Consider the following 25,146-nt stretch of genomic DNA (forward strand, 5'->3'; position numbering starts at 1 on the left):
TGGACGTATTTTACGTGGCAAGTTTAAAAAATTTCTCGATCATGAGAGCCAATTCATGCAGTAGTAGTTAGCTTTTCATAAGTTGTTTCAGATTCATACTCTTCAGGTGGGTGGTCCCTCAAAGATCAACGTTGAAGACTTCCGCTGCAATGTTACTTTTGTCAATATAATCGAAAAAACGACAGACCCTTGACTAGGTTTATTGGATACATTCCATCTAGGCTCATTGGAGGGCGCTGATGTTTGAAAGGTAATCGTCAAATCCAGCGTCAAATCTTTCGCTTCTCGCCTTGCATATCCTCATCCCGAGGTTTCAAGTTTCAGTATCGGAGCTTGAATGTACAGCGATTGTTTTGCATATTTGCAAAAGTTTTTGTTGTTTTGTTATACAACAAGGGAATTGCTTTCTCAAATTTCCTATGAATAATTGTAAATCTCGTTTCCGATAGATGGTAATTCGCCATTCAAACGTTCCCTTTATTTTTTTCCTTTAATGATTATTGGGCTTTTTTTGTTCTGCGACAGATTTGTTTGTCGGATTTTCGTATATTTTTCATCTTAAAGTTTCTAGGTTATTTTTTTTTGTTTGTTTGCAGAATACACTGTTTAGCGCAACGACGGTGAAACGAGTTATCGGTTAGCGGTGTGCTTAGTATGCGCGTCGAAAGAATTCAAATAAAATCAAGTTAAGAGGTCAATAAAAGTCCAATATCAACAACTGAATTAACAGACTACCAGACAAAATTTTCATATATTCATTTAAACCCAAAATAATAATTTTGCTAGAGATAATAATTTCAATTTTCACCCGATACAAAAAAAAACTTAAATAAAAAACAGAAAGATCATTTAGAACCTATACAATGACATCGAATTCCTGAACAGACAACTAACTAAATTGTACACATTTTCCTTCCTAAGGACGAACGCTGTTTCTTATATTTCCTACAATGTTCTGCAGCCATTTAGCGGGTTGTGTTCTCTTGTGGTGTGATCATTATTTCGGTTTCTTCTGCTCTCCGTTCGATTTGATTACTATTTCAAACGTAAATAATAAGTCTGCGTCCAGATTCAAGTAACGCATAATCCTCGGAAAATAATAGTATGTAAAACTAAAAACTAGAGCAAAAGCTGTTTTTTTTTTGTAAATTGATTAAAGCCATTTCCCCATCGATCGTTACTCGAATACAAGAAAAAGATGGTCCACCAAATTCTGATGTTCCAGATATATTGTATGAAATCGTACTGTTTGACGAAACATTTAAACAAACAAAAATCATGGTGAACAACACAAATTATTCCAAAAACCAACAACACTATATAAAAAGTCATATATTTTTAGAACGCATCGCGTTTACTGCAAAAAACATGGCCAGAGAAACAAACAAGCATCCCGGTGCAATTCAACAAAGAAACGAATACTAACAATATTTAAAAAAAATCTTTTCCCTAAATCAGAAACAACAGTATGGCAGAATTCGGACATCTTTTCCTGCGTCGCGTGATCGATCGTGTGATATTTGTTTTCGCTCTGTCCCTTACACTTTTTTCATGAGGATTGTTTTGCTCCGTCAGTTCTTCACTATTGGTTACATTCTATTACCGCTTGTATATGTTTTGTAATAATTACAACTAGGTGCGCTTTCTTTTGGTCGAATTCGACGCTTCGAACAGGTTCTACGATAGCCAGAATTAAACTTGGCAGCATAAGATGCAATCAAAAGGATAGGAGGGGCGGTCCCGAGCGGAAGTTGGCAATTGAAATTGTAACATCCTATCAATAACAACCAGTACTTTATTTACACTATATGTCACCTCATGCCCTTGTTCAGGCGATAACGGAGTGAAATCGTCACGCTAGATCCATTGATCACCTGTGTTCAGATTTTGGAGAGAATGTTTTTACCCATTTGCTTCCGAAAGAGTCCACTGCGTGTAATTACATGGTATTAATTTGAACATTTGAAGGCAGAACAATACATTGGAAATGTTATCCTTCACCCAAAATAATATCGAAGGAAAACCTACGTATAGCACCTTCTTTGTTCGATATATATAATTGAAAAAATTGAAGAAAATCATCTAAGAACATGTGGGCTATTTACAATTACTGCTTGTTAATCTCCTGCACCACAGAAAAAGCCACAAGCATTGGTTGTTATTATTACGTTGTCACATGTCAGCAAGAGTGGTGGTTCTCTTCGTTAGATATTCCATTCAGCGGCTCGAATTTTATACTGCTGCCGTCAGTTCCGTTCAGCACAACCGGTTCTATAACCCACCTTACCTTACCACTGTAGCCGCTTCACTATAAATTTCCTAAACGTTCCGCCCGGGGGTGGGGTGAGTATACTTAATAAGATTTATGAGCATTTCAAGCAGGCGCCTTCCACGTCGAAATCGAGTACCATCAGCTTCGTTTCCTCCGTGCCGTTTCGTGAGCCAACGGCGCAGATCAGCTTCGTATCATTAGCCCTGGAACGAAGAAACCCCATTAGAGTGAATGTTTGTAAAGATAGGAGTCTCAAAATCTTGGTTCATGACGCTCACCTAATTCGCCATACGACACCACCCGAACCACCCGATTCCAGCGCGACCAGGTTGCGGATGAATTCGCCAGTCTTCACGTCCCACAGCTTGACAGTACCATCATCGGAACTGGTTATTACAAAGCGGGAGTTGAATTGCAAGCAGGTGACAGCCGATTGGTGCTTGTTGGGGCCTGAAAAGATACCAAAATTATGCTTAGATATTACGACTTATTTGAATTTGTACCGATTATATATTCCAACAAAATTTTACATAATATACAATTACAATTACCCTGGAAAGGAAAATAAACAAATCTATTGCCGTCAGGGATTGATCTGAGTCCGTTTTTTTCTGTTTCCACCGTCCCTGATTACCTGAATAAAGGAACCAAAGTAACAGGAATGAATTGGTCGGTGTTAAGTCAGACCGGACCATGTGACATTTCTATGATTTCGAGAAAAACGAACATAAAGTTTTATGCTCTGCAATTTTCGAAGCATTTAATTTTTTCGTTCAATACTGTTCTCAGAAATATTAGCTACTCTCTGGCAATACTTCGACGTATGATAGTTGTGAAAAAAACATCATGTATCATGCCAAAAAGGCAGTTATTTGGCTGCCTATACGTACATGGTCCACTCTGACTGAACCAAATGAAGCATTTTTTAAGAGTTGGCTCACTACGACTGAACAATTTTGAAATATTTCTCGATCAATTAACAGTTGTGAGTCAAAGTGTGCCATTCTGCTATGAAAATTAGAGCGAGAAGGATTGTGAGTTTGGAGCTGCATAAACATTTGTTTGCGTTCAGCATAATAGTCTCTGCCATCTACTGCTGACACGAATAAGATTGCACGCCAAACATGTTAAGCATAAACTTCCCATTTTCAATCATCTTAGACAGTATTCGTCAACAGAATCGTCAAATTTGAATTCATTGTCATCGCTACAGCATTATTCGCACTCAGAAATAGTACATTTTGCGATCATTCACACTGAAGATCAACATTTTTCACTGATCTGTTCAGTCGGAGTAGACCAAGTTTATTTTCTAATATACTCAGAATGCGCACATTTTACACTAACGGGTTCAAGCACATTTCGACAAGGTACCTATTAGCTTCAAGAAAATGTTTTGTTGGTTTGAATTCGGCGCTTGGATATTGTTTAAATTCAATATACAAATGACTGCCACATGGTCCACTCTGTCTGCACATGATATAGAGTTATTTCGCCATAGTAAATGGTACATAGTCCGCTCTGACTGCATACTATGAGGAATTTTCGTTGATAAATCATAACAATTTCGATCCGTTATTCCTGCTGTATGCGCGATTTTCCAAATCAAATGTGGTATATAGCTTACATAATGCTTAACCAAATGTAATAAATAACTCGAAATTTTCAATTTTGCGACTTGGTCCCCTCTGACTTAACACCGACCAATTAAAGTACTCTTCGGAGGAATACTCGAAACGAACATTCGCGGGAATCCTGAAGAGTGTTTCTCCACTGATTCAACAACAACAAGAACCCATCACGATAAACTAAGTTTTCATCTTGTTGCCAATTGATGAAGTGATCGTGGCCCCGAGACAAAAATGTGTCCATTCCCAAATTTCAAGTGCAGCGGGTAAGCAAAATTAGGACAGAAAAAACTGATTTTCCCTGTTCCACCGTCTGTTACCGCTTCCTTATTGCGATTTTAAAGTTTGACTGATATCGTAGATGGAATCGTCACGTTCTCTAGTGTTTCCGACTCCATCCGAGTCAATCCCCCTGAGTAGCGTGAATGTTGTACGAAGGTGTGTCATCGGATTGTGAGTTTGCAAAGAAGTGTATGAAGGCAGCGACTCAAGCAGAAGAATGTCCTAGCTTCTGTTGGACATATACTCAAAATCGAACAATAGCAGAAGATTTGATTTAAAGTTTAAATGTCAGATCTGCAGACATTGTATTTTATATTGTATGTTTTATATATCTTATGTATCAGTGACGGTGGATATTTATGATACAATCAATTAGCTATATTTTAATGGACATATCCAAAAAAACTGGAAATGGGTTATATCTGTGGTATAACCGCAAGGGTGACGTAGAACTATCGTTTATTTAGTGATCATTTTTTCTAAGTTGCATCTGAATCAATTCTGAATGAATGAATAAATGAATATTTGGGGAACTTCGAAAACAAGAGTGTTACGTTGGAGGCACAATATTCAGCAAACGAAACAATCACACAAAAGTTGTATAATACATAATACATTGCTTGTATTGTGATATGATTTGTATTCCATTTCCAATAGACAAAATATCTGTTGCATCAAATCAGTCTACAAAATTTTTCGTTCGCTCATCCTTTCTCACAACACCCATTTCTCGTTTGAGATATTGTTGAGTAAACATCGTTTGCCAGTGCGCGTAGAGCGGGAATTCCTACTTAAGATTCATTGCACCTCTAATAAATTGCTGAAAGACGTGGTCTTACGTTGATCGCACTTGATTGAAAAATCACAAAACCAAATGTATTTGGTCGCAGTATTATATATATAGAAAACATCTAAAATAAAACTTTTTTTCTTGATTGTAATTTTCAATTCCGAGGGGAACTGGCAGATTATTCTTCAGCAACGATGACATCTTTCCTGAGTCTTCTCGATGCTGGATGACAACCAAATGGAAAGAATTCCGCGCGTGTATGTGTGTGTGTGTGGCGGCTGCTCCGATGTCTCAAGCGGAACCGTTTTTCGATGTTGATGCTTCTCTTGGTCGCCTTCTCTTCTCCTCCTGGTGGATCGGCTTTTCTGCGCTCCCTCACAGTTCGAAACAAACTGAACGCGTTTCAGGTCAGGTCAGGTAATGAATCACTCGATCCCTCGCCGTCCAGCTCGTCCAGCAACGATGTTGTCCAGTCGATGTCCTCGCGAAAAATGAATGCGTTTCATCACCAGAATATCGCTTAAGTATGCTTTTTGTCCGTTATTGAATCGAAAAAAGGTGTGTTGTACGATTGCAATTTGGAAGGCAAACTAGAGGCGAATGAACTCTCTGAGTTTGAAACTTTCAGCGACTGAGCAATAATCGATTGAAAATTATATGAACATTTTCCATTGCCGCGCATCCAATATTGGATACGAAAATATCCTACTGATGGGGAAGAATAATCTTCAGAAACTTTCCCTCTAATAAATTGCACTTGATTGAAAAATCACGAAACCAAATGTATTTGGTCGCAGTGTCTTATGGATAGAAAACATTCAAATAAACTCCTTCGCTTGAATGTATTTTCCAATTCCAAGGGGAACTGATAGATTATTTTTCAGCAACGATTACATCTTTCCGGAATCTTCTCGAGGCTGGACAGCAACCAAATGAAAAGAATTCTGCACGTGTATGTGTGTGTGGCTGCTCCGATGCTTCAAGCAGAACCGTTTTTCGATGCTGATACTCTCTTGGTCGTCTTTTCAGTGGTATCACTCTCCTCCTGATGGATTCCCTTCTAGCCTAAGATTCACAAACAGGCTCTTGGTGACACCGTTTATCAGCGCTTTCATGATGAACGAAGTTAGCTTCACCACAACAGCGACAACATGCTCCAATCGCTGTTCAATTATAACTGAATGGATTTCCGAGCGGCGCTTGCTTATATACCAATTGGTGATTTCAATAGCCTGTTTTGAAAGCAATTTTAAGACTATTGAAACAAGTTTTTGGATCAAAAACTAACAAGTATATAACGCGTAGACATTTTATCTTTCGAATGAAGTGTTTATTATACCACTTCGTTCAGTTGTTTAGGATCTATTGAGGCTCAAAATCTCGGTAACGCTTTCGTTTTCGAAACTTTGATTTTACACCCCGGTATAGAAATGAAAGACGTAGTCCTACGTCAAAATTTCAAGTGGTGGAAGAATTGATTTGCCTTTTCCTAAGAAAGGAACAACAGAAGGCAACAAAAGGATATATTCAACGTACCTCGTGAAGTACAGCAGAAATTCGACCCATTGTTGAAGAACATTCTCGGTGCTGTTATTGATGGAACTCCTGATTTGGAACTCCCAGTCGGAAATATGATTTTGGTTTGGCCACTTTTTTGAATGCGCACCTGTGTTAAATCAGGTATTCAAATGTTTTCAAACATATGAATAAAACTGATTTTGTCATGATTTACAGTATTTTTATAAGGATTGTTTGACATGTTTTAAAGATTTATAAAATTCACCTTCTATTGGTGACAATGCGCTCCTCTTTTGAGCTCACTTTTAATCAACCACCAGATGATTATTTGGTACGTATTCAGACCTTTTCTTGAATATAACACTTACAAATATTGTAAACATCATTCTTGCACACCATTTGTATCAGATTTATATGTCTAAATCATGCTGCTAGGCACGCTGCAGTTTGTTCATTGTCAACGAATTTAGAGGGTTACCAGGTATGATTAGTGTTAGTAAATAGCGTGTAATTTGTGAGGGATTTTAAACAAAATGTTCAGTTTGTGTCCGAGTTCAATATAGTGTAAGTGTAATGTGTGCGTCACAAGTTTTTCAGAGTTTCTGAACACACCACGGTGCTCCCATGGCCGAGTGGATAGCGTCACACCTAATATGCCGGGGGTTCGGGTTCGATTCCCGTTCTGGTCGGGGAAATTTTTCGTCAAGAGATTTCTTCCGACTTGCACTGTTCTTACGCGTATTCTATAGCTTGAAACTCAGAATGCATTCAAGATGTGTTATTTGGCATAGGAATCTCAACTAAGTACTAATAAAAATGACCCAATTACTGCTTCGTTGAGACGGTGAAGTTCCTCTAGGAACGTTAGTGCCTTTAAAGAAGAAGAAGAAGACATCACTGCACGCTATTTTATATGTGTGTGTAATTTTTGTGTACGATAAAAAATCTAGCTCATCTGTAGCATATATTAAACCACGTTGGTTTATTGTGTCCTTCTCGCGCAACGGGATTTGACATATACTGTACTAGTACTGACGCGAGGACCTTTGTAGCATACCTGGTAACTGTCTAAGTTCGTTGATTCGGGCGTAGCAAGAATAAAGTTTCTCTGTGTTGAGTTCTGTTCGCCTTTAAAATACACAAGAAAAGGCAATATTCTGAAGAAAGCCTAAATTACGAATGGATTAATATGATGACCGTAAACTCAAGCAATGAGAAATGCAACATCTAATCGAAAATTGGGTGATTCCTAAAACAGGACAAACTATGATCATTTTTCGGACAATCCAAGATCAGAGGTGGACAAACCATGATCATAATTTCTCTTTGAGGGAAATCATTAAAAAACATAATAAATTGAACAATTTTAACGCCTTATGATATTATGAGCAACTAGAGACTTGGGGCTTTTCAACAAACCCAAACTCGTCTTGATTACATTTGATTTCCATGAAGAAAAATCGATTTGCATTTACTAGTTTCGTAAAAAACACCAAAAATCGGACAAACTAACATCATGTACCCTACATAATTTCAACCGAGCTCTTATATATCTCTGGAGACTGAAAAATTAAATGGTTCTATCGTAATGATGTAGTGTATTACTCAGAGTAATTTGTTTTCTAACCTCCACACTTACCGAAATGTACCCCGTCAATCCTAACCTACGAACTCACCCGATAACGTCTGCAGGCATTGGCCGGTAATTATGTCCCAAACTTTGACCGTCGAGTCGGCATTACCCGACACCAGAATATTTTGTCGAAGCTCCATACCGGAAGTCAAACTCTGGTGACCCATGAGCGCATGTTTACAGCTACCAGTTTCCGCATCCCACACTCGAATGGACGTATCAAGCGACCCTGAAACCACGTGAATTCCGTCGAACTGTTTTGTAAAAAAGAAACAAAATGTGTAAAGATTGTGTTGATGTTGATCAAAAGAACCACAAATCCTACCTGCAGTGAGTAAACACGATTGGTGTGTCCCTGCAGCGTGTGCAGACACTCTTGCCGTTCGGGATTCCACACCTTCACCATGTAATCGTAAGCTCCGGATACCACCAGTCTACCGTCGTACTGAACGCACCGAACGGCTGCCAAATGTCCAACAAGCACATGCAGGCAGGTCCCTTCGTTCACGTTCCATACTCGTAATGTTGCATCGCGAGAACCACTGACGACTCTATAGTTTTCAGAAAAAAAGGGATTTTATTATCGATGCGATTCGAAAGCGGAGTTCCACTCACTTGTTTCCATGTAAATGCATACACCGCACAGTCGAGGTGTGTCCATAGAGCGTATGCAGCAGCTGACCCGTATCAGCATTCCACACTTTCAGCGTGCGATCAGTGCTACCAGAGATAATGGTACTGCCGGACATTTGCGATGACCAGACACCACCTGTATGGCCAACCAGTGTTCGAAGGCACTGCAAAGAATACTTTTCGTTGGACAAAAAATCCTAGCCAAAAATATCTCCACTCTTTTTTGCCTACCTTCCCTGTGATGGCGGACCACACTTTGAGCGTATTATCATCGGAACCGGACACAATTCGGTTGCCGCAGAACTGAAGGCACGTGATAACGTGGTCGTCGTGGCCTTTCAGCACCTTGGCGGTGCGAATCGGCCGCGAGCGCCAGTTCATCTCGATGATGTGCTGCCGCATGTATGCTGCCTTCCAAGGGGACGAAATCGGTGGCATGTTGCCGGCTCTACCCCGCTTCGGCCGGTCTCCTCCCAGCACTTCCATCAGGATGGCGCCTTCTTTGCATTTTTCCTTCCACAGAAGATTATCATCCGCCAGGAATCGCCAGCTGCGACAGGTTTGTGCCGCTCGCAGAAGATCCTTCGGTTCCAGATAGGACAGCACCTGGAGCGCAAGTTCCTTCGGCAGGAGCGAGATGAAGTCCCGCTGGAACTGTGGTTCGATCACCTTCATCATGTGTCGCACTTGGGTTGGTTCGCAGTGCTCGATCAGAAGATCCACCGCCAGCAGACGCTCGACGGGGGCCCATCGCTGAAAACATTTGAGAAAGTCCACTTAATGTTTCATTGTTGAAAAAACTCAAGGTGAGTTATATCTTTGATATGTATTTTGGAGGGGTTTCGAGACGAGAGCGTTACATTGAAGCCACAAGGTTTTTAGCCTTACAACCTCTTTGCCGATTGAACAAAATGACGAAAATCACTTTATTTGAAATATAAAATGTCTACGAGTTATATGATTCGAAGACAAACTATTGATATAAACGAATGAAAAGTGCCACCCATTTTTTAGAATTGAACTTCCACCTATTGGAGGGATCGAAGCTGTTGCTTGTCATGCAACCATCAGAGGCAAAGACCTCTGTATTGTCAGCTTGTATTGGCCTCCGAGAGCTGCGGTTAGCCGCAAACAACTTGTTGACATGTGCTCACTCCTTCCTGAGCCACGATTGATCTTGGGAGACTTCAACTCTCACGGAACTGCCTGGGGGGAACAGTACGACGACAATCGTTCATCGTTGATATATGACCTTTGTAACAGCTTCAATATGACCGTTTTGAATACTGGGGAAACAACACGTGTACCTAAACCTCCTGCTAACCCAAGTGCTCTTGACCTCTCGCTTTGCTCGAATTCACTATCGTTAGATTGCAAGTGGAATGTAATCCAGGACCCCAACGGTAGTGATCACTTGCCAATCAAAATTTCCATCACCATTGGGTCGAATTCTTCTGAATCTATAAACATGACATATGACCTCACAAGACACATTGACTGGAAAAAATATGCGGACGCGATTGCTCTAGATGGTTTGCCTCCATTGGAGGAGTATAACTTCCTTTCTCGTTTGATCTATGACAGCGCGGTTCGCGCTCAAACGAAACCCATCCCAGGATCCACTATTCGTCGAAGGCCTCCCAATCTATGGTGGGATAGCCAATGTTCTATTGAGAATTTTCAAACGTATTTGGACCTTGAAAATCAATTTAAAAACTTGATCAAAGGGAAAAAACGTGCTTATTGGCGAAATTTCGTGGGAGGTTTGTCACGAGAAACGTCAATGAAAAAATTATGGAAAGTGGCTCGAAACATGAGAAATCGCTCTTCATCGAATGAAAGCGAAGAATATTCACATCGATGGATTTTTAATTTTGCACGGAAGGTTTGTCCCGATTCCGTTCCTGTGCAAAAAATTGTTCGAGATATACCACAAGATAGGTGCGATCTTGATTCCGAGTTTTCGATGGTAGAATTCTCTCTTGCTCTTCTTTCTTGTAACAATTCGGCTCCAGGAACGGATAGAATTAAGTTCAACTTGTTGAAACACCTCCCTGATGTGGCGAAACATCGCTTGTTGAATTTATTCAATCGGTTTCTGGAGCATAATATTGTTCCAGATGATTGGAGACAAGTGAGAATTATAGCTATTCAAAAACCCGGAAAACCCGCGTCCGACTTCAATTCGTACCGCCCAATAGCAATGCTGTCTTGTATACGGAAATTGTTGGAGAAAATGATCTTGTTTCGCCTTGATCGATGGGTTGAAACGAATGGCCTACTCTCAGATACACAATATGGGTTCCGCAGGGGCAAGGGGACGAATGATTGTCTTGCGTTGCTTTCTTCAGAAATTCAAATGGCTTACGCCGAAAAAAAACAAATGGCTTCAGTATTCTTGGACATAAAGGGGGCCTTTGATTCTGTTTCAATAGAGGTTTTGTCAGACAAATTACACTATCGGGGTCTACCGCCTCTATTGAATAATATGTTATATAACTTGCTTTGTGAGAAACATTTGAATTTTTCTCACGGAGATTCGGCAGTGAGTCGGGTCTCTTACATGGGCCTCCCTCAGGGCTCTTGTTTAAGCCCCCTTTTGTACAACTTCTATGTAAGCGACATTGACAATTGCCTTACACAAAATTGCAGCTTAAGACAACTTGCAGATGATGGAGTAGTGTCTGTCGTAGGATCAAACGAATCCGACCTGCAAGAACCCTTACAAGATACTTTGAACAATTTTTCAACCTGGGCCATTGGGCTAGGGATCGAATTCTCCATGGAGAAAACAGAGATGGTGGTTTTTTCTAGGAAGCATAGACCAGCAAAACCAAAGCTTCAACTTTTGGGTAAACCGATCACTCATGCTATGTCATTCAAGTATCTTGGGGTATGGTTCGACTCCAAATGTACTTGGGGGGCCCATATTAGGTATCTGAGTAAAAAATGCCAACAAAGAATAAACTTTCTCCGTACAATTACCGGCACCTGGTGGGGAGCCCATCCCGAAGATCTTATAATGTTGTATCGAACAACTATTCTCTCAGTGATGGAGTATGGCAGTTTCTGTTTTCAATCAGCTGCCAAAACACATCTCATTAAACTCGAGCGAATTCAGTATCTTTGTCTCCGTATTGCGTTGGGATGTATGCCCTCAACGCATACCATGAGTCTCGAGATTTTGGCAGGCGTACTCCCACTAAAAGATCGCTTCAATTTATTATCTCTTCGGTTCTTCATTCGGTGTAAGGTTATGAACCCATTGGTGATCGGAAATTTTGAGCAGCTGATCGGGCTAAATTTTCATTCTGGATTCATGAGCTCATATCATGAATTCATCTCCATGCAGGTTGATCCTTCTTCGTATATTCCCAACCGTGTTTTTTTTCCTGACTACATCAATTCCTCTGTACATTTTGATCTGTTCATGAAGGAGAAAATCCATGGAATTCCAGATTATCATCGATCGGGGATCGTTCCTACGATCTTCAATGCAAAGTATGGGCGTATCAATTGTGATAATATGTACTTTACTGATGGGTCCTCTATGAATGAGTCCACAGGATTTGGAGTGTTCAACGAATTTTTTAGCACCTCCCACAGTCTTCAGAATCCTTGCTCAGTGTATATTGCTGAATTGGCAGCAATACACTGGGCGCTGGACAGCGTCGCCTCACGACCTGTTGAACACTATTACATTGTAACGGATAGTCTTAGCTCTGTCGAAGCTATCCGTTCAGTGAGGCCGGAAAAGCACTCGCCGTACTTCCTTGAGAGAATACGTGAAATTTTGAGTGCTTTAACCAGACGCTGTTATGTCATTACCTTTGTCTGGGTCCCTTCACATTGCTCAATTCCGGGTAATGAGAGGGCTGACTCATTGGCAAAGGTAGGTGCAATTGAAGGCGATATTTATCAGCGTCAAATCGCCTTCAATGAATTTCATTCTTTAGTCCGTAAAAATACCATCGCTAACTGGCAACGTAAGTGGAACGAAAATGAATTGGGTCGGTGGCTTCACTCGATTATCCCTAAGGTTAGCCTCAAACCATGGTTCAAAAGTCTGGACTTGAGTCGGGACTTTATTCGCACCTTCTCTCGACTCATGTCCAATCACTGTTCGTTAGACGCGTTACTCTTTCGTTTTAATCTTGCCGATGGCAATATCTGTGCTTGTGGCCAAGGTTACCACGACATCGAACACGTTGTTTGGTCGTGCGAGGTGTATCTTGTTGCCAGATCGAATTTAGAAAACTCTCTTCGGGCCAGAGGAAGACAGCCCAATGTGCCGGTGAGAGATGTGTTGGCTCGGTTAGACCTTGATTACATGTCCCAAATATATGTCTTCCTAAAAGTTATCGATCTTCGTGTGTGATTGTCCTTATATCCTTATATTCTCCTTTTCCTTTTTCTTCGCGAGAAAGCAAATCCCTTCTTACTAACAATAGAATAAGGTGAAATGTAAATACGTATTAGATATAAGATAGGCTTAAGAATTGAGTATGATGAATGTGAGTGCGAATGTGAGTGTGAACATTGTCAACATATCCTTATATCCCTTCCTTTTCCTGAAAAAAATGTCACCCTTCTAAACTCGAGCAAACCGCGAGTAATCGGTTCTCTATTCATTAACACTAGAATTAATGAAAAATGTTTATATATACTTGTAACAATACAGATAGGAGTTTGGCTCCTTTAAACTTATGTAACTGAGCCTGTAAAAATAAACGATTTAATAATAAAAAAAAAATAATAAACGAATGAACTGAAAAAGTTTATAGTTTACAGTTATTGAATTTCATACCAACTTGTCTTATAAGTTGGCAGCAGTTTTGCCACATTTCAATCTGTACCAGAGGGGTTAAAAGTCTTACTCATCTGTACTTTTTCTTCCGAAAATCTGTACCATCGAAAACGTTCGTTGTAGAGAAAAATCCAGTTTATAGCATAAAAAAAAACTCATTTATTTACTATAACTATCACATTTACATTTCTTTCGTCATTCGTATGGTTGATGATGCTTATACATAGTCTTTCTGAGTCTAAATTGCATTCTATCATTTATTAAAAGATTCGAGCTGCCGCACCAAGCGATACTGCGGCGTAAAAATAATCATGTACCTTAATGTAGCTTTGTTAAAATGTAAACAATTTCACCCGCCGAAAAAAATCTGTACCAATCTGTACCTTTTGACGGAAATCTGTACTCTGTACCGTACAGAATCTGTACCAAAAATAACGAAAAAATCTGTACTTTTCCAGATACATCTGTAGGCGTGGCAACACTGGTTTGCAGTACCATCTCAGATAGCAGTAAAACGTTGTGGATGTGGAGACATTGGTCACTTGAGTAACTTTACATATTTGAAATCCCCAAAAAAAAAGAAGAAAAACTACTTTTTGAAAAGGCCAAGTTCTTAATTTTTTCAAAAAATTCTAACTCAAAACCTATAATACTTACAAAATTTTGGTCAAAGAATAGTAGGAAATGTTGTTCAAAACAATCATGAAAAATCCTTTTTTTAATCACACTAAAAAAAATATTCTAAAAATTCAAAAAGATATAAAAAAAACGTTGTTTTTTAAATTCTCAAAACCCAAAAGTAACAATGTAGGAGACTTGTTGATAGTTGTATTAACCATTCATATAATTTTCGTTCAAATTAAAAAAAATATGTTTATGAGAAGAACGAATCTAAATTTTCAAGATATATTTTTTTTAAAAACTTGTCTCTCACTTATTTTATGAAATTTCCTATATTTCATAGTCTGAACACTTGGGGGTCTTCGTAGCCACATTGGTTGCGCGTTCGCTTAGTAAGCGATCGATCGTGAGTTCAAAACTCAGGGCCCTCATTGACCATCTTTGTGTTGTTACAGAATAGCTACGTCCACGCAACAATCATCAGCGATGGAGATCGATCCACGGTCGAATTAAGATCGATTCATCCATACAACTGCTCTGCTCTGCAAGACACATCGGGCTGCTGTTCTATAAATAACTCAACAATGATCAATCAACTGTCTCCGCTGTCCGGTGGTCAAACTGGATAATGGAAGAACAGAAAGAATACTCTTACGCCTAAATGGCTACTGTGTGAATGTACCATATGTAATGGTATAGAAGGAATACTGGCGAATGGCAACTGTGTAATGTGCTAATTATAGATATGATAACCATGTGACATGTACACGATTAAAATTCGGCTCTGTTACAGCTAGATTGCTGATGAGCTTTAAATAAATAAATGGGATAAAAAAAATAAAAAAAATAGTCTGAACAAAATTCTGTAGTTCTTATAGTTTTTGAGTTGGATTTTTTTTTAAATTTAAAGTATTTTTTTATTTTTTTCGAAAAAAAATAACTTAATTACTTTAAAACGTACAAAATTTCAGTAAAGAATTGAACACAGCCCGGATTCGATTATATACAGTCTTGGGTCTCTTTTTGTATATAATCGAATCACATATAATCGAGTCTCCGACCTGTACATGAAATAATTTAATATTCAATAAAAAATACTAATATATATATATACACATAAATTACACTGAAAAATTAAATTATTTTGAAAAATTTAAATTCATTTTTCTCATTTTTTTGCCATACAAATGAAACACAAATTTCTGCATTACTAGAGAATTAATCGAGCAAACGAAACCAAATTTGGCATGTGAAGATTTTAGGGTGCACGAAACGTTTTTATGGTGAATGGACACTCCTCCCTCCTCTCTAAGGAGAGAAGAGGGAAGGGGTCTACCTTTATTCTATCATATTTTCTGTATCAAACATTAATTCCATGTAACGGATAAACATGTTGTTTGCAAGTGGTTGAAAAATCTTGAACGAGAATTGTGTCTGAAAATAATCTGATATTATGATGAGTTTTGGTAGAAGTACTAGGGTTTTTTTAGTAAAAGGTAAATTCAACGGGGTCGATTAGAAGATTAATCAATGAACAGCTCTGCGATTGAACTCATGAATTTGCGCTTAGTAAGATAACTTGAATGTTTGAAGGTATATATATATATCAAAAAACTAATTTTGGGCGGGACGAAGTTTGCCGGGTCAGCTAGCAGTCTATATATGTTTAAATTGATGAAAATTGGAAGCATTCTCATTTCCCCATACATTCGTTCTGTCCACTTGTGTGCTTTCCCGAACAGAGTTGTCAATAACGGGCAACTTATGCAGCCGCTAGAATAGAAACAATTTGTTCATTTCCTGTAGATGTGAATAGCACTCCTTCCATTTTTTTTGTCTGTATTATAGTGATTTTCAACTCATTTGGCTGGTTCGTCACTTTTACTTCCATTTTTTTTTGAAGAATGTCGGGAATGAGAATTAAATTTTTGATTTTGAGAGTGAAATGTACGTTGTATTGAAGTTTCCCTGTAGTTTGTATAAGATAAATGATTTAGGTTTGTCCAGTCGAAAATATGATCTTGGTTTGTCCACTAACTAGAGACTTGAGGCTTTTCAACAAATCCAAACTCGTAATGATGTATATATGATTTTCATGAAGAAAAATCGATTTGCATTTACAGGGTAACTTCGATTTAACGTCACTCGATATAACGTACATTTTACCTCGATATAACGTATACATAAAAATTTTACCTCGATATAACGTACACATAAAAATATTTTCCCAAATAGGTACTGAAAGTTTTATGTCAATCTCATAGGTTCAACAAAGATCTCTTGCTGGTCTGTACTTTTAACCAATCTCGAGATACAACTGGTTTTATGATTCCGGTTCTAAATTAATCAACAGCATGAAGGGGAACACCGGGAGAAAGGTTGGCTTCATCTTTTAGTTGAACTTTTTCATCATTATTTATTTACCTCACCCAAACAACAACACAAAAAAGTAATATAAGCTATGTTCCTGAGTTCTTTATTTTGCTTCGATGTAACGTACAATTCGATTTTGAATGAGAAATGTACGTTATATCGAAGTTTACCTGTACTAGTTGCGTGAAAACACTCTCAATCGGACAAACCAAGATCATTTACCCTACCATTTCCAAAAGACAAAATATTTGTCGCTTCCAATCAATCTTCATAAATGTAGCGCTCGCTCTTCCTTCCTCACAACATCCTCCCGTTTGGGAAGGCTCTTGTTGAGTAAAAATCGTTTGCCTGCGAGCAAACTCACCTTCTTCACAGCAGTGACTTTGAATTTTTCGGCAATGGTAGCTGTTTTCTTCTCCCCGACAGCAGTCCAAAACCACGTTGGGGATTCCATCCGGACCTGGCGCTTTGTTTTTCTTCAGTCTCTCTGCCGCCATCATCAGTTCCCCGATGGACACCAGCAATCTTTCATTTCCATCTACCTGGACACTGTATGGTGTGGTTGGCCAGATCGTTGGATCATGCTGCGGAAAAAGTCCGCTGACAATACACTTTTTTTTGGGCAAATTTAGTGTGGCTTCTCGGTGTTAGTTCCTCTCAACTTCGATTCTGGATTTCTACATGCTTCTTCTAACACTAAGGGTGGGTTTAGACTAGTGATATATTCATGTGAAGAAATATGATGAGATTTATAGAAATCGCATCAACTGTTTACACTAGCGTGAACTTCTATAATGAATATATTCATATTTTCGGTGAATTTATTCACCTGAAGTAGAACTGCATCCAACTTTAGTGATTTCTCACAAGTGAGAAATTCATAAGCGTTTACATATGCTGAATTTATTCAAGTTATATATACCTCGAATAAGTGTATCATATTTATTCTCACCCGTTTACACCTATATTCACGTGAATAAATCCATCTATAGCTATAGATCTCCCTAATGTAAACCCGCCATAAGACAGCTTGAGCGAAAGGAGCGGATCGTCTCATTCAACCAGTATGCTGGACGGCGTCCATTTCTCGATTTATGTTTCCTTGGCGTAGCTGGGTCACATGCCCTCGTTATTGCCTCTGTTAGATCATTCAAATTCAAGTTAGTGGAACTTGTCGCTCCCCGGAAGAAGCTCGCCGTTTTCCACTTACGTTCACCTTCTGAGTTTCTTGTTCTCACTACTGACGCATGTTTACCAATACTGAATCTAATCGTCTGGTGGTCGCTATGGGTGGTTGGCCATAGGCCCATTCATACTCTCCAATTCATGTCGGCTGCCAGTGACGGGCTACAGAATGTGGCGTCGATTATGGATTCTTGGTCATCTCTACAAAAGGTGATAGTTATTCATTTGTTGGACAATTTCACGTTAAGCCTGGCGAAGGATTCAAGTAGGATGAAATCCCTTGTGTTGGTTGTGTTCCCCATTCTACTACCTAAGCATTGAAGTCGCCACCGATAACTATAGGACTTCACGCGTCGTCGAGCATTTCTTCAAATTGTTCGATTGTCCATCTTGAGGAGCATAGCAGCTGCATATGAAGATCTCGTTGGGATACCACTTACTGTATAGGAAAATTTCCTGTGAATTTTAAGGCCGCCAATCCTGCTTTATCAACTAACCAATTTCCGTTATTGGACGGGGAACTCGATATGGCTCCGAGATCATAGCAACGTCGCACTTAGTTCCTGCTACAGGTTGCCTTAGTAACTGTTTAGCTGTTTCACAGTGATTGAGATTTGGCTGGGTTACCTCCATCCCGTTGTTGATGCCAACGCCGCTTTGAGTTGAGTTGAGTTTTGTGTGTTTGCGTGTGTGGCGGCTGTCTTCAATACCCAGCCCGTTTAGTGGAAGCCGTTTGCGATGCTGGCACTTTTTTGGTCGCCTTCTTATTTTTGTGATTTCAATAGATAGCTTGCTTTCAAAGTAATTTTTGAGCTATTGAAGCAAGTTTTTGGATCAATAAGTAACAAAAGCATATAACGCATAGACATTTTATCTTTCGAACAAAGTGGTTATAATCCCATTTCGTTCAGTTGATTAGGAGATATTAACGCTCATAGTCTTGTTTTTCCAGTGTAACGCTCTCGTTTCCGAAACTTTGAACTTACACTCCAGTATACAAATGAAAGACGAAGTCCTACGTCAAAACTCACCTGGAATTGTTGCAGCCATTCGTTCAGCTCGGGAGGAGGATTATCTTTGGTTGGGATAATGCTTCTGGGAGTTTTTCGCTCTCCCAATGATGAGGAAGTCGGCGTTTGGGTTAGCTAAAAAAAACAATGTTGATTGTAAACATTTGAGCATATGTTTAACGACTAGGGCGCGGCGTTACTCACATTAGACGAATTTAGTAACGTTCGTGGTGAACTATCTAAAGCTAAACGTTTTCGACTACTAAAGTTGAGTGATTCCGAGTTTGGACTGTCGCAATGTTTCCCTCCCATAACATTGCCGCCTTCGGATCCGGCACAACGGCTTCCAACGCTACCGAATAGTATCCGATTTTCCGTAAGCTTCCGCTTCCGATGCAGTCTGGGAGTTTGTGCGTTGCTGCCGTTGCCGCTGTTTGGCGCTCCTCCAGCTCTGGGATCGTGGGCAAGAATGTCTTCCGCCACATCCATGTGAGTATAGCTGGACAGATCCACATCTCGGGATGGCAGTTCATCTTCACTGCTAGCGTGCCGAATATCGTTCGCAGTGTTCGTTTCGTCATCAGTGAAATCCCGGCAGGTGCAAATTTCCTCATCGGAGCCCTCCTCGCAGTCGGCCCAATTATCTTCGTCGCATTCGTGCTCGACAGCGGCGGCGGCTGCAGCAGCAGCAGCAGCCAGCTCCGGTGGCATCGATAGCTGCGATGGTTCCAGCAGCGGGTCTTCAACGTGGTTACGTTCGTGATGGAGTTGTTGTTGACGACCGCGGTGAGATGAGCTCGTGGGTCCAGCAGTTTCATCGGCAATGCTCTCACCGAAGTTCGACACGGAAGATGGGAATCTTGTAAGCGACACGCTACCAGAGCTACAACCCTCGCCATTTTGACGGTCGGCACTGTCGAAGGGGCAGCTGAATGAGTACAGGGACGAATTGCTGGCGCTGGCAGAGGGAACAGGATGGTGATTGATGTTTTTACTACACACACCCGTTTGCTTGATGACTGACGTTGCACAAGAGGACAGACTGCAGTCGGAGGGCGGTTTTGTTGTTCCAGAAGTGGATGGTCCAGCTGAGCTGGCGGAAGAAGGGGAAGGCGATGAGGAGGATGATGACGTACAGGGTTCATTGACGGAGCTGCTGTTGAGGGCCGAGGGGCAATCTTTCGACGATTGCTTCAGAGCTTGTAGATTCTGGACGAAAATAGACCGATCGGACGATAAGCTATCGTTGGAGTTGGAGTTGAGAAATGCGTCCAACTGTTGCTGTTGCTGTCGACGAAGTGTCTTACCGCTAATTGAGACCGAAGAGGATGAGGATGAAGCCATCGAGGACGAACAGGATGGGGCATCAACTATATCTGCACCGGCGGCAGCTTCGGCAGCTACGCAGTAGCTCTCTAGACTAGCTGTCAAATTTACTTTAACCGTTGACTTTGTTGTACTATTACCGTTTTGTTCCCTATTACTAGCGTTACTAGAACTACATGGATGTCTACTACTAGTTGGCGTTGACGTAAGCTGAATCTTGCCATCGGGCTGTGATTGTTTTGCCTGTGTATCTTCGCGCATTTTTTTAATCCTACTTATAAACTCTAAATTCAGTCTATGGTTATCGGGTATAAACGCGCTATTTTTAATAATTCCACCAGTCAGTTTTTGTTCCTGTTCAAAATCCCGACGTTCGATTGCATCGATCGATTGCACATCATGAAGATCGTCTTCATCCATATCATTTTCCAGCACAGCAACACCCTCATCTCCCCCCATCATATCGTCATCCTGTTCCATTCTCAGAGGATCATCTTCCTCGGGTTGGTGTTGTTGATCAGTCTCTAGCACTCCTGTGGACGATGCTTCAACGGTTACTGGCCGGTGGCCGCTACTGCACGACGAAGTCTCCTCGCTGATGTAGACCGAGTTCTCATCCCGTTCGAATCCTTCCTCTCCGTTCTCCACACCACTGTTTGTGATGCTTAAATTTTTAATCTCATTCAAACTCAAGCTGGCATGTACCTCACAGTCTATATCTTCATTTTTGAGGATCCCCGGTCTTCCATCGACTCCACCAGCACCACCATCGTTCAATTCATCCTCCTCATCTTCGTCGTAATCATCATCGGCCGAGTAGAACTCGTCACTCAATCGCTTTGGTTTCGCTCCATTCAAGCCACCACTATTCCGCTCTTCAACCGCTGGTGTTTCCAGTTGTATCTGCCCTCTGGGATGGTGTCCCCCGTTGGCAGCGCTTTTGTCCACATAAAACCACACGTAGCCGTTCCCTCGATCGTCCACGTCCACGTTCGACTGACCATCGCAGTTTATCGTGTCCGTTTGTTGCGTTGGTGTTGAGGAAGCGGATGCTGTCGTCGACAGACCGCCGCCCGTACCGATGACAATCGGTGTCGAGATGATGGCTGGCGTTGTCGTGGGTGTACTGGTCATCGATGAGTCGCTTAGGACCGCAACTAGCGGGCTGGCACATTTCTGCTCTTCTTCCTTAATGATAACGACACATTTTTCTGCCATTATCTGACGCAAGATATCCACGAAAACCGAGGCTAGCGGCGTTCATCCACACCCGGTAGCTTGTACTTCGTCTCCGTGCGGTTGAATGGGTTTCTGGAAATGAAGTGAGATAAAAAAAACCAGGTGAGATTGTTGTTTGGGCCAAAAATTCTGGAAATAATGTTTTTTCATTCGAGCAGGTAAAAATATTGCCCTCCACCAGCTGAAAATATTTACCGCACGGAGATGTATTCTAGTTGTAACTCGTTGTAACCAGCTGATATTTGCGACTGCTAACCCCCACAGTGTGTGCGCTGTCAGCATGTAAGGGGCTGTGAATAACCTTTCGACAGACAAAAGCACAACGTCCTTAAAATGGTGAATATCGTGGAGAAGAAATTCACCACCAAGGAAAATCGTTTGACCAGCTGACACATTCTTCCAGCCACTTTTTTTTTCACTGCCTATCCTTCCCACCTATGCTACACTCGTCATTGTATTATCATGTGTATGCTCCCCAACGTCGTCGTCGCCATGTTCAATCTGGGAAGATGGAACATTGGCCATTGTTCAAATCCTACGAAAACAGCAAACCGGGATTGAACAATGTCTGCTCTGCGAAGAGAAGGAGGCAGCGAAAGCAGTATAGCCTCATCAAAAGAAGCACACACGGGGAATATTTTTCATGAATCACACGAAAAAAAAATTGAACTCTCTGACCGGCTGCTGTTAGCCACAGAATCGGGGCACAAGAAGCAGGTCATTGGCTTATGTAAAAATGAACTGACCGGACTGCCAGCTCTCTTGGCCGACCAGTAGCAAGAAGCAGCAGCAGCAGCTTGCAGACACACCTGTTCTTATTATTTTCACTGCGGCGTGCATTTAGCGGATACCCGTCTACACAAACACACACGTACATGTACGCACTTTTTTCGTCTGCCGAACAAAAAGCGTATTGACTCGCAATTTCAGGTGCACTGATGTTTGAAGAGAGCTGGCCATGTTGTTTGTACGGCATCCATCAAAACGGCACATGCCACGGGGAACATGCGTAAGTTGCAAAATACTGAATGTGATTGCCACCAGGGGATAGTAACTTCAAGCGAAAAAGTGGGACCGATTCGAGATTGCTTTTATGTAAACAGTGAACTTTTTTTACACTCTAAAAATTGAACCGACTTGCACTGACAACTGAATGATATTGTCAATTTGTACGAGAAGCCTCAAAACAGCTGGGAATAAATATTGTTTATACACAGTAAGTTACATTTAATGTGACGTTTAGATTATTGGACAGACCTGTAATGTGACACGTTTAATTGGACATTTTTGTAAACATCGAGTTCGGGGCCCAAATTATGGCGCCACATTAAAGTTGCCACCAGACGTCGACACTGTACCACTCACATCGCCAATGTTCAATTAAAGGCCAAAATCGCCTCCAGAGCGACACTGAGTGGTGCCTCGGCATGTCGTATTAAATTTAAATTACTGTATTATGTTGTTATTTATGTTCGCATCATAAGCAACCAAGGGATTGCTAAGATGGCCGCCATTCTGTAGCCAGCATAGAAACTCATGAGCATAGAAATCATAACCTAAATTTAAAAATGAAGTGCTCCACGCGATCCTGTAGCAGTGATTTTAATTGCAAATCGCCATGAAAGCATCCGGGTGGGTATAAAAACATTGCTTGCCAAAGGAAACTATCCAACGTAATCAAATATTAACATATATGACTCCAAACAGTAAACAAAACGTGAGCCCCCTTAGCGCGAGCCCTGCTTTATGCTGCCTACGCTCAATTTCAATGGGTTGGGATAGGGTTGCCAGAGCCCCGTAAGCAACGAACACACATTTATTTTCCACTTGCAACAGTATTCACGATGATTGGATGGATTGGATACGACTCCTACATGCATCTAGTACGACTATTGTCATGCATATATACGATTTACTACAGACAACACAAAAACGAATGGTGGAAAACGTTCTTGATAATTATGATAATTATTATAGATTTTTGTAAATACATGTATGTTTGGAATATTACGTTAAAAATTATTTTAAGTCAGAATATTTCCGGTTTCAAGAAAAGTGAAAGTTAAAGTTGCTTTTTTTATTTTTAACTTTTAAGAACGAAAGATTATCTGTTTGCCGGCCTTTTGAGTTCTGATAAACATGGTGACAAAAATAAATTAGTTCAACTTAGTCATTCAATTGCACTTAACTCAAAACTGTAAACATGAGATTTTGAACTTGACAAACCAAGCTGCCAAGTATGCCAACCCAGCAAACATTAAATCGTATAACTATCTTTTATCGAGCATCGAATATCTGATATTTTGGGTGGTATATGATGCGCCCAAATAGCATATACAGTAAGTTTCCTCTAATGTTCGGTAAAATGTTCGGCCCGGGGAATCACCATTTTTATATGTATATAGAACCTTTATAAACATTTATGTTTGTACAAGTAGGAATTAATCAATTGACTTTTAGGGATATAAATGTTTGATATGAGTGGTGGCGACGGTTATAAAATTGCTCCGATGGGATTTGAACTCCGGTTGTTTGGATTATCAAGCCGCAGCTATCTCGTACGGCTATCTGAAATATGATTCTAGGGCAATTAAAGTTTTTACATATGATACGAAAGAGTTGCACTCGGATACTTCATTCCTGATTGTTTATTGTGCTTTAGTGGAAATATCGCAAAATTTATATAGAAATGGTTAAATAAAGTTCAGTACTACATGTTTCAAGTAATCAAATAACATGAAGTAAAAAATTTCATTCATATTTTAACAATTTAAAACTGCCTTGGGGCTTGCCTAGCAAACATTAAATCGTAAAAAAATTCGAGGGGTAGAATCCGAGACACGACCGCTTAGAACGTAGGACAACGCAATCTTTTTTCTTTTGAAATTTGATGGTTCATCATTTCGAATATTATTTGCGAATACGTCGAAATCTAATAAATAAATGTTTAGTAAAAAGTTCCGGGGACCCTGAAAAGGTTTAATGGCTTGCGAAAAGGTTTAATGGCTTGGTCACATGTCGCAATGCGTTTCTTTATATCAATGCACGCATTGCACTGAATATTAACGAGAGGCATCTTCCGTGCATCGCCATAGAAGACGAATGAACTCTCTGAGTTTCAAGTGTCTATAATTCAAAAGAAGAAGAAGTGCATCGCCATTCAGCAAGCATCAAACACGCGACTAACAGATGCAGTGCTAAAAATGAAATATCGCGGGAATGACCGTTTATGAAAAATCATTTCTCGACTCTCGGTCAAAACCGTCAACAAAGTTTCTAAGTTCTAAGTTTTGCGCAATGAAAACAAGCTACACACAAAAAACCAAACACTGATGTTTAGAAGCGACCTATAATCAATTGTACTCTGCTCTTTTTTCGCCTGCTTTGCCATGACTCGGATGGTTGTGTTAATTGCAATGCCAGATGCACTTCAAGTGAAATATTCACTAGCGTTCACAGCTCGAGAGGATACATTAAACACACAACGAGTAGAATAAGCGACCTTTGTTGTTTCGGGCACAGAAATATTCTGAGAATTTTCCTCAGAGGAGATGCAATACTTATACGCTAGCGACAGCTTACTTGCTATGCAAGGGTGGAGTTTACTTCGCAAATTTTCTCTTTTCGCTATCCCCCTTCGTTGTTTCTGTTCTAGCGGCTGCATAAGTTACCCGTTATTGACAGCTCTGTTCGGGAAAGCACACAAATGGACTGAACAAATGTATGGAAAAATGGGAATTTTTCCATTTTTCATCAATTTAAACCATATACAGATTATTGTAATGTATAGCATATCAAACAAAAAAAATCTTAGAAAATTTCCAATTCG

General features: G+C 40.3%; 1 protein-coding gene across 3 annotated transcripts in view; it reads right to left on the reverse strand.

The window, feature by feature from the left end:
* Window positions 1-439: 439 nt before the first annotated feature.
* Window positions 440-25,146, reverse strand: part of LOC129765425 (F-box/WD repeat-containing protein 7) — a 74,687-nt gene continuing 49,980 nt past the window's right edge. For 2 of the 3 annotated variants that reach the window (XM_055765747.1, XM_055765748.1), the window contains 8 exons: window positions 18,957-21,389; window positions 18,774-18,887; window positions 8,988-9,509; window positions 8,739-8,920; window positions 8,449-8,674; window positions 8,167-8,377; window positions 2,551-2,722; window positions 440-2,475 (listed from right to left, as the gene is read on the reverse strand). In XM_055765747.1, the coding sequence (XP_055621722.1) occupies window positions 2,364-2,475; window positions 2,551-2,722; window positions 8,167-8,377; window positions 8,449-8,674; window positions 8,739-8,920; window positions 8,988-9,509; window positions 18,774-18,887; window positions 18,957-21,296 (3,879 nt within the window). In that variant the 5' untranslated portion in view covers window positions 21,297-21,389 and the 3' untranslated portion in view covers window positions 440-2,363. Of the gene's footprint in view, window positions 2,476-2,550; window positions 2,723-8,166; window positions 8,378-8,448; window positions 8,675-8,738; window positions 8,921-8,987; window positions 9,510-18,773; window positions 18,888-18,956; window positions 21,390-21,512; window positions 21,645-25,146 lie in introns of those variants that run through there. The other variant, XM_055765749.1, reaches the window with a different exon arrangement.

This window comes from Toxorhynchites rutilus, chromosome 2 (assembly GCF_029784135.1).
Source record: "Toxorhynchites rutilus septentrionalis strain SRP chromosome 2, ASM2978413v1, whole genome shotgun sequence".
Lineage (NCBI taxonomy): Eukaryota > Metazoa > Arthropoda > Insecta > Diptera > Culicidae > Toxorhynchites > Toxorhynchites rutilus.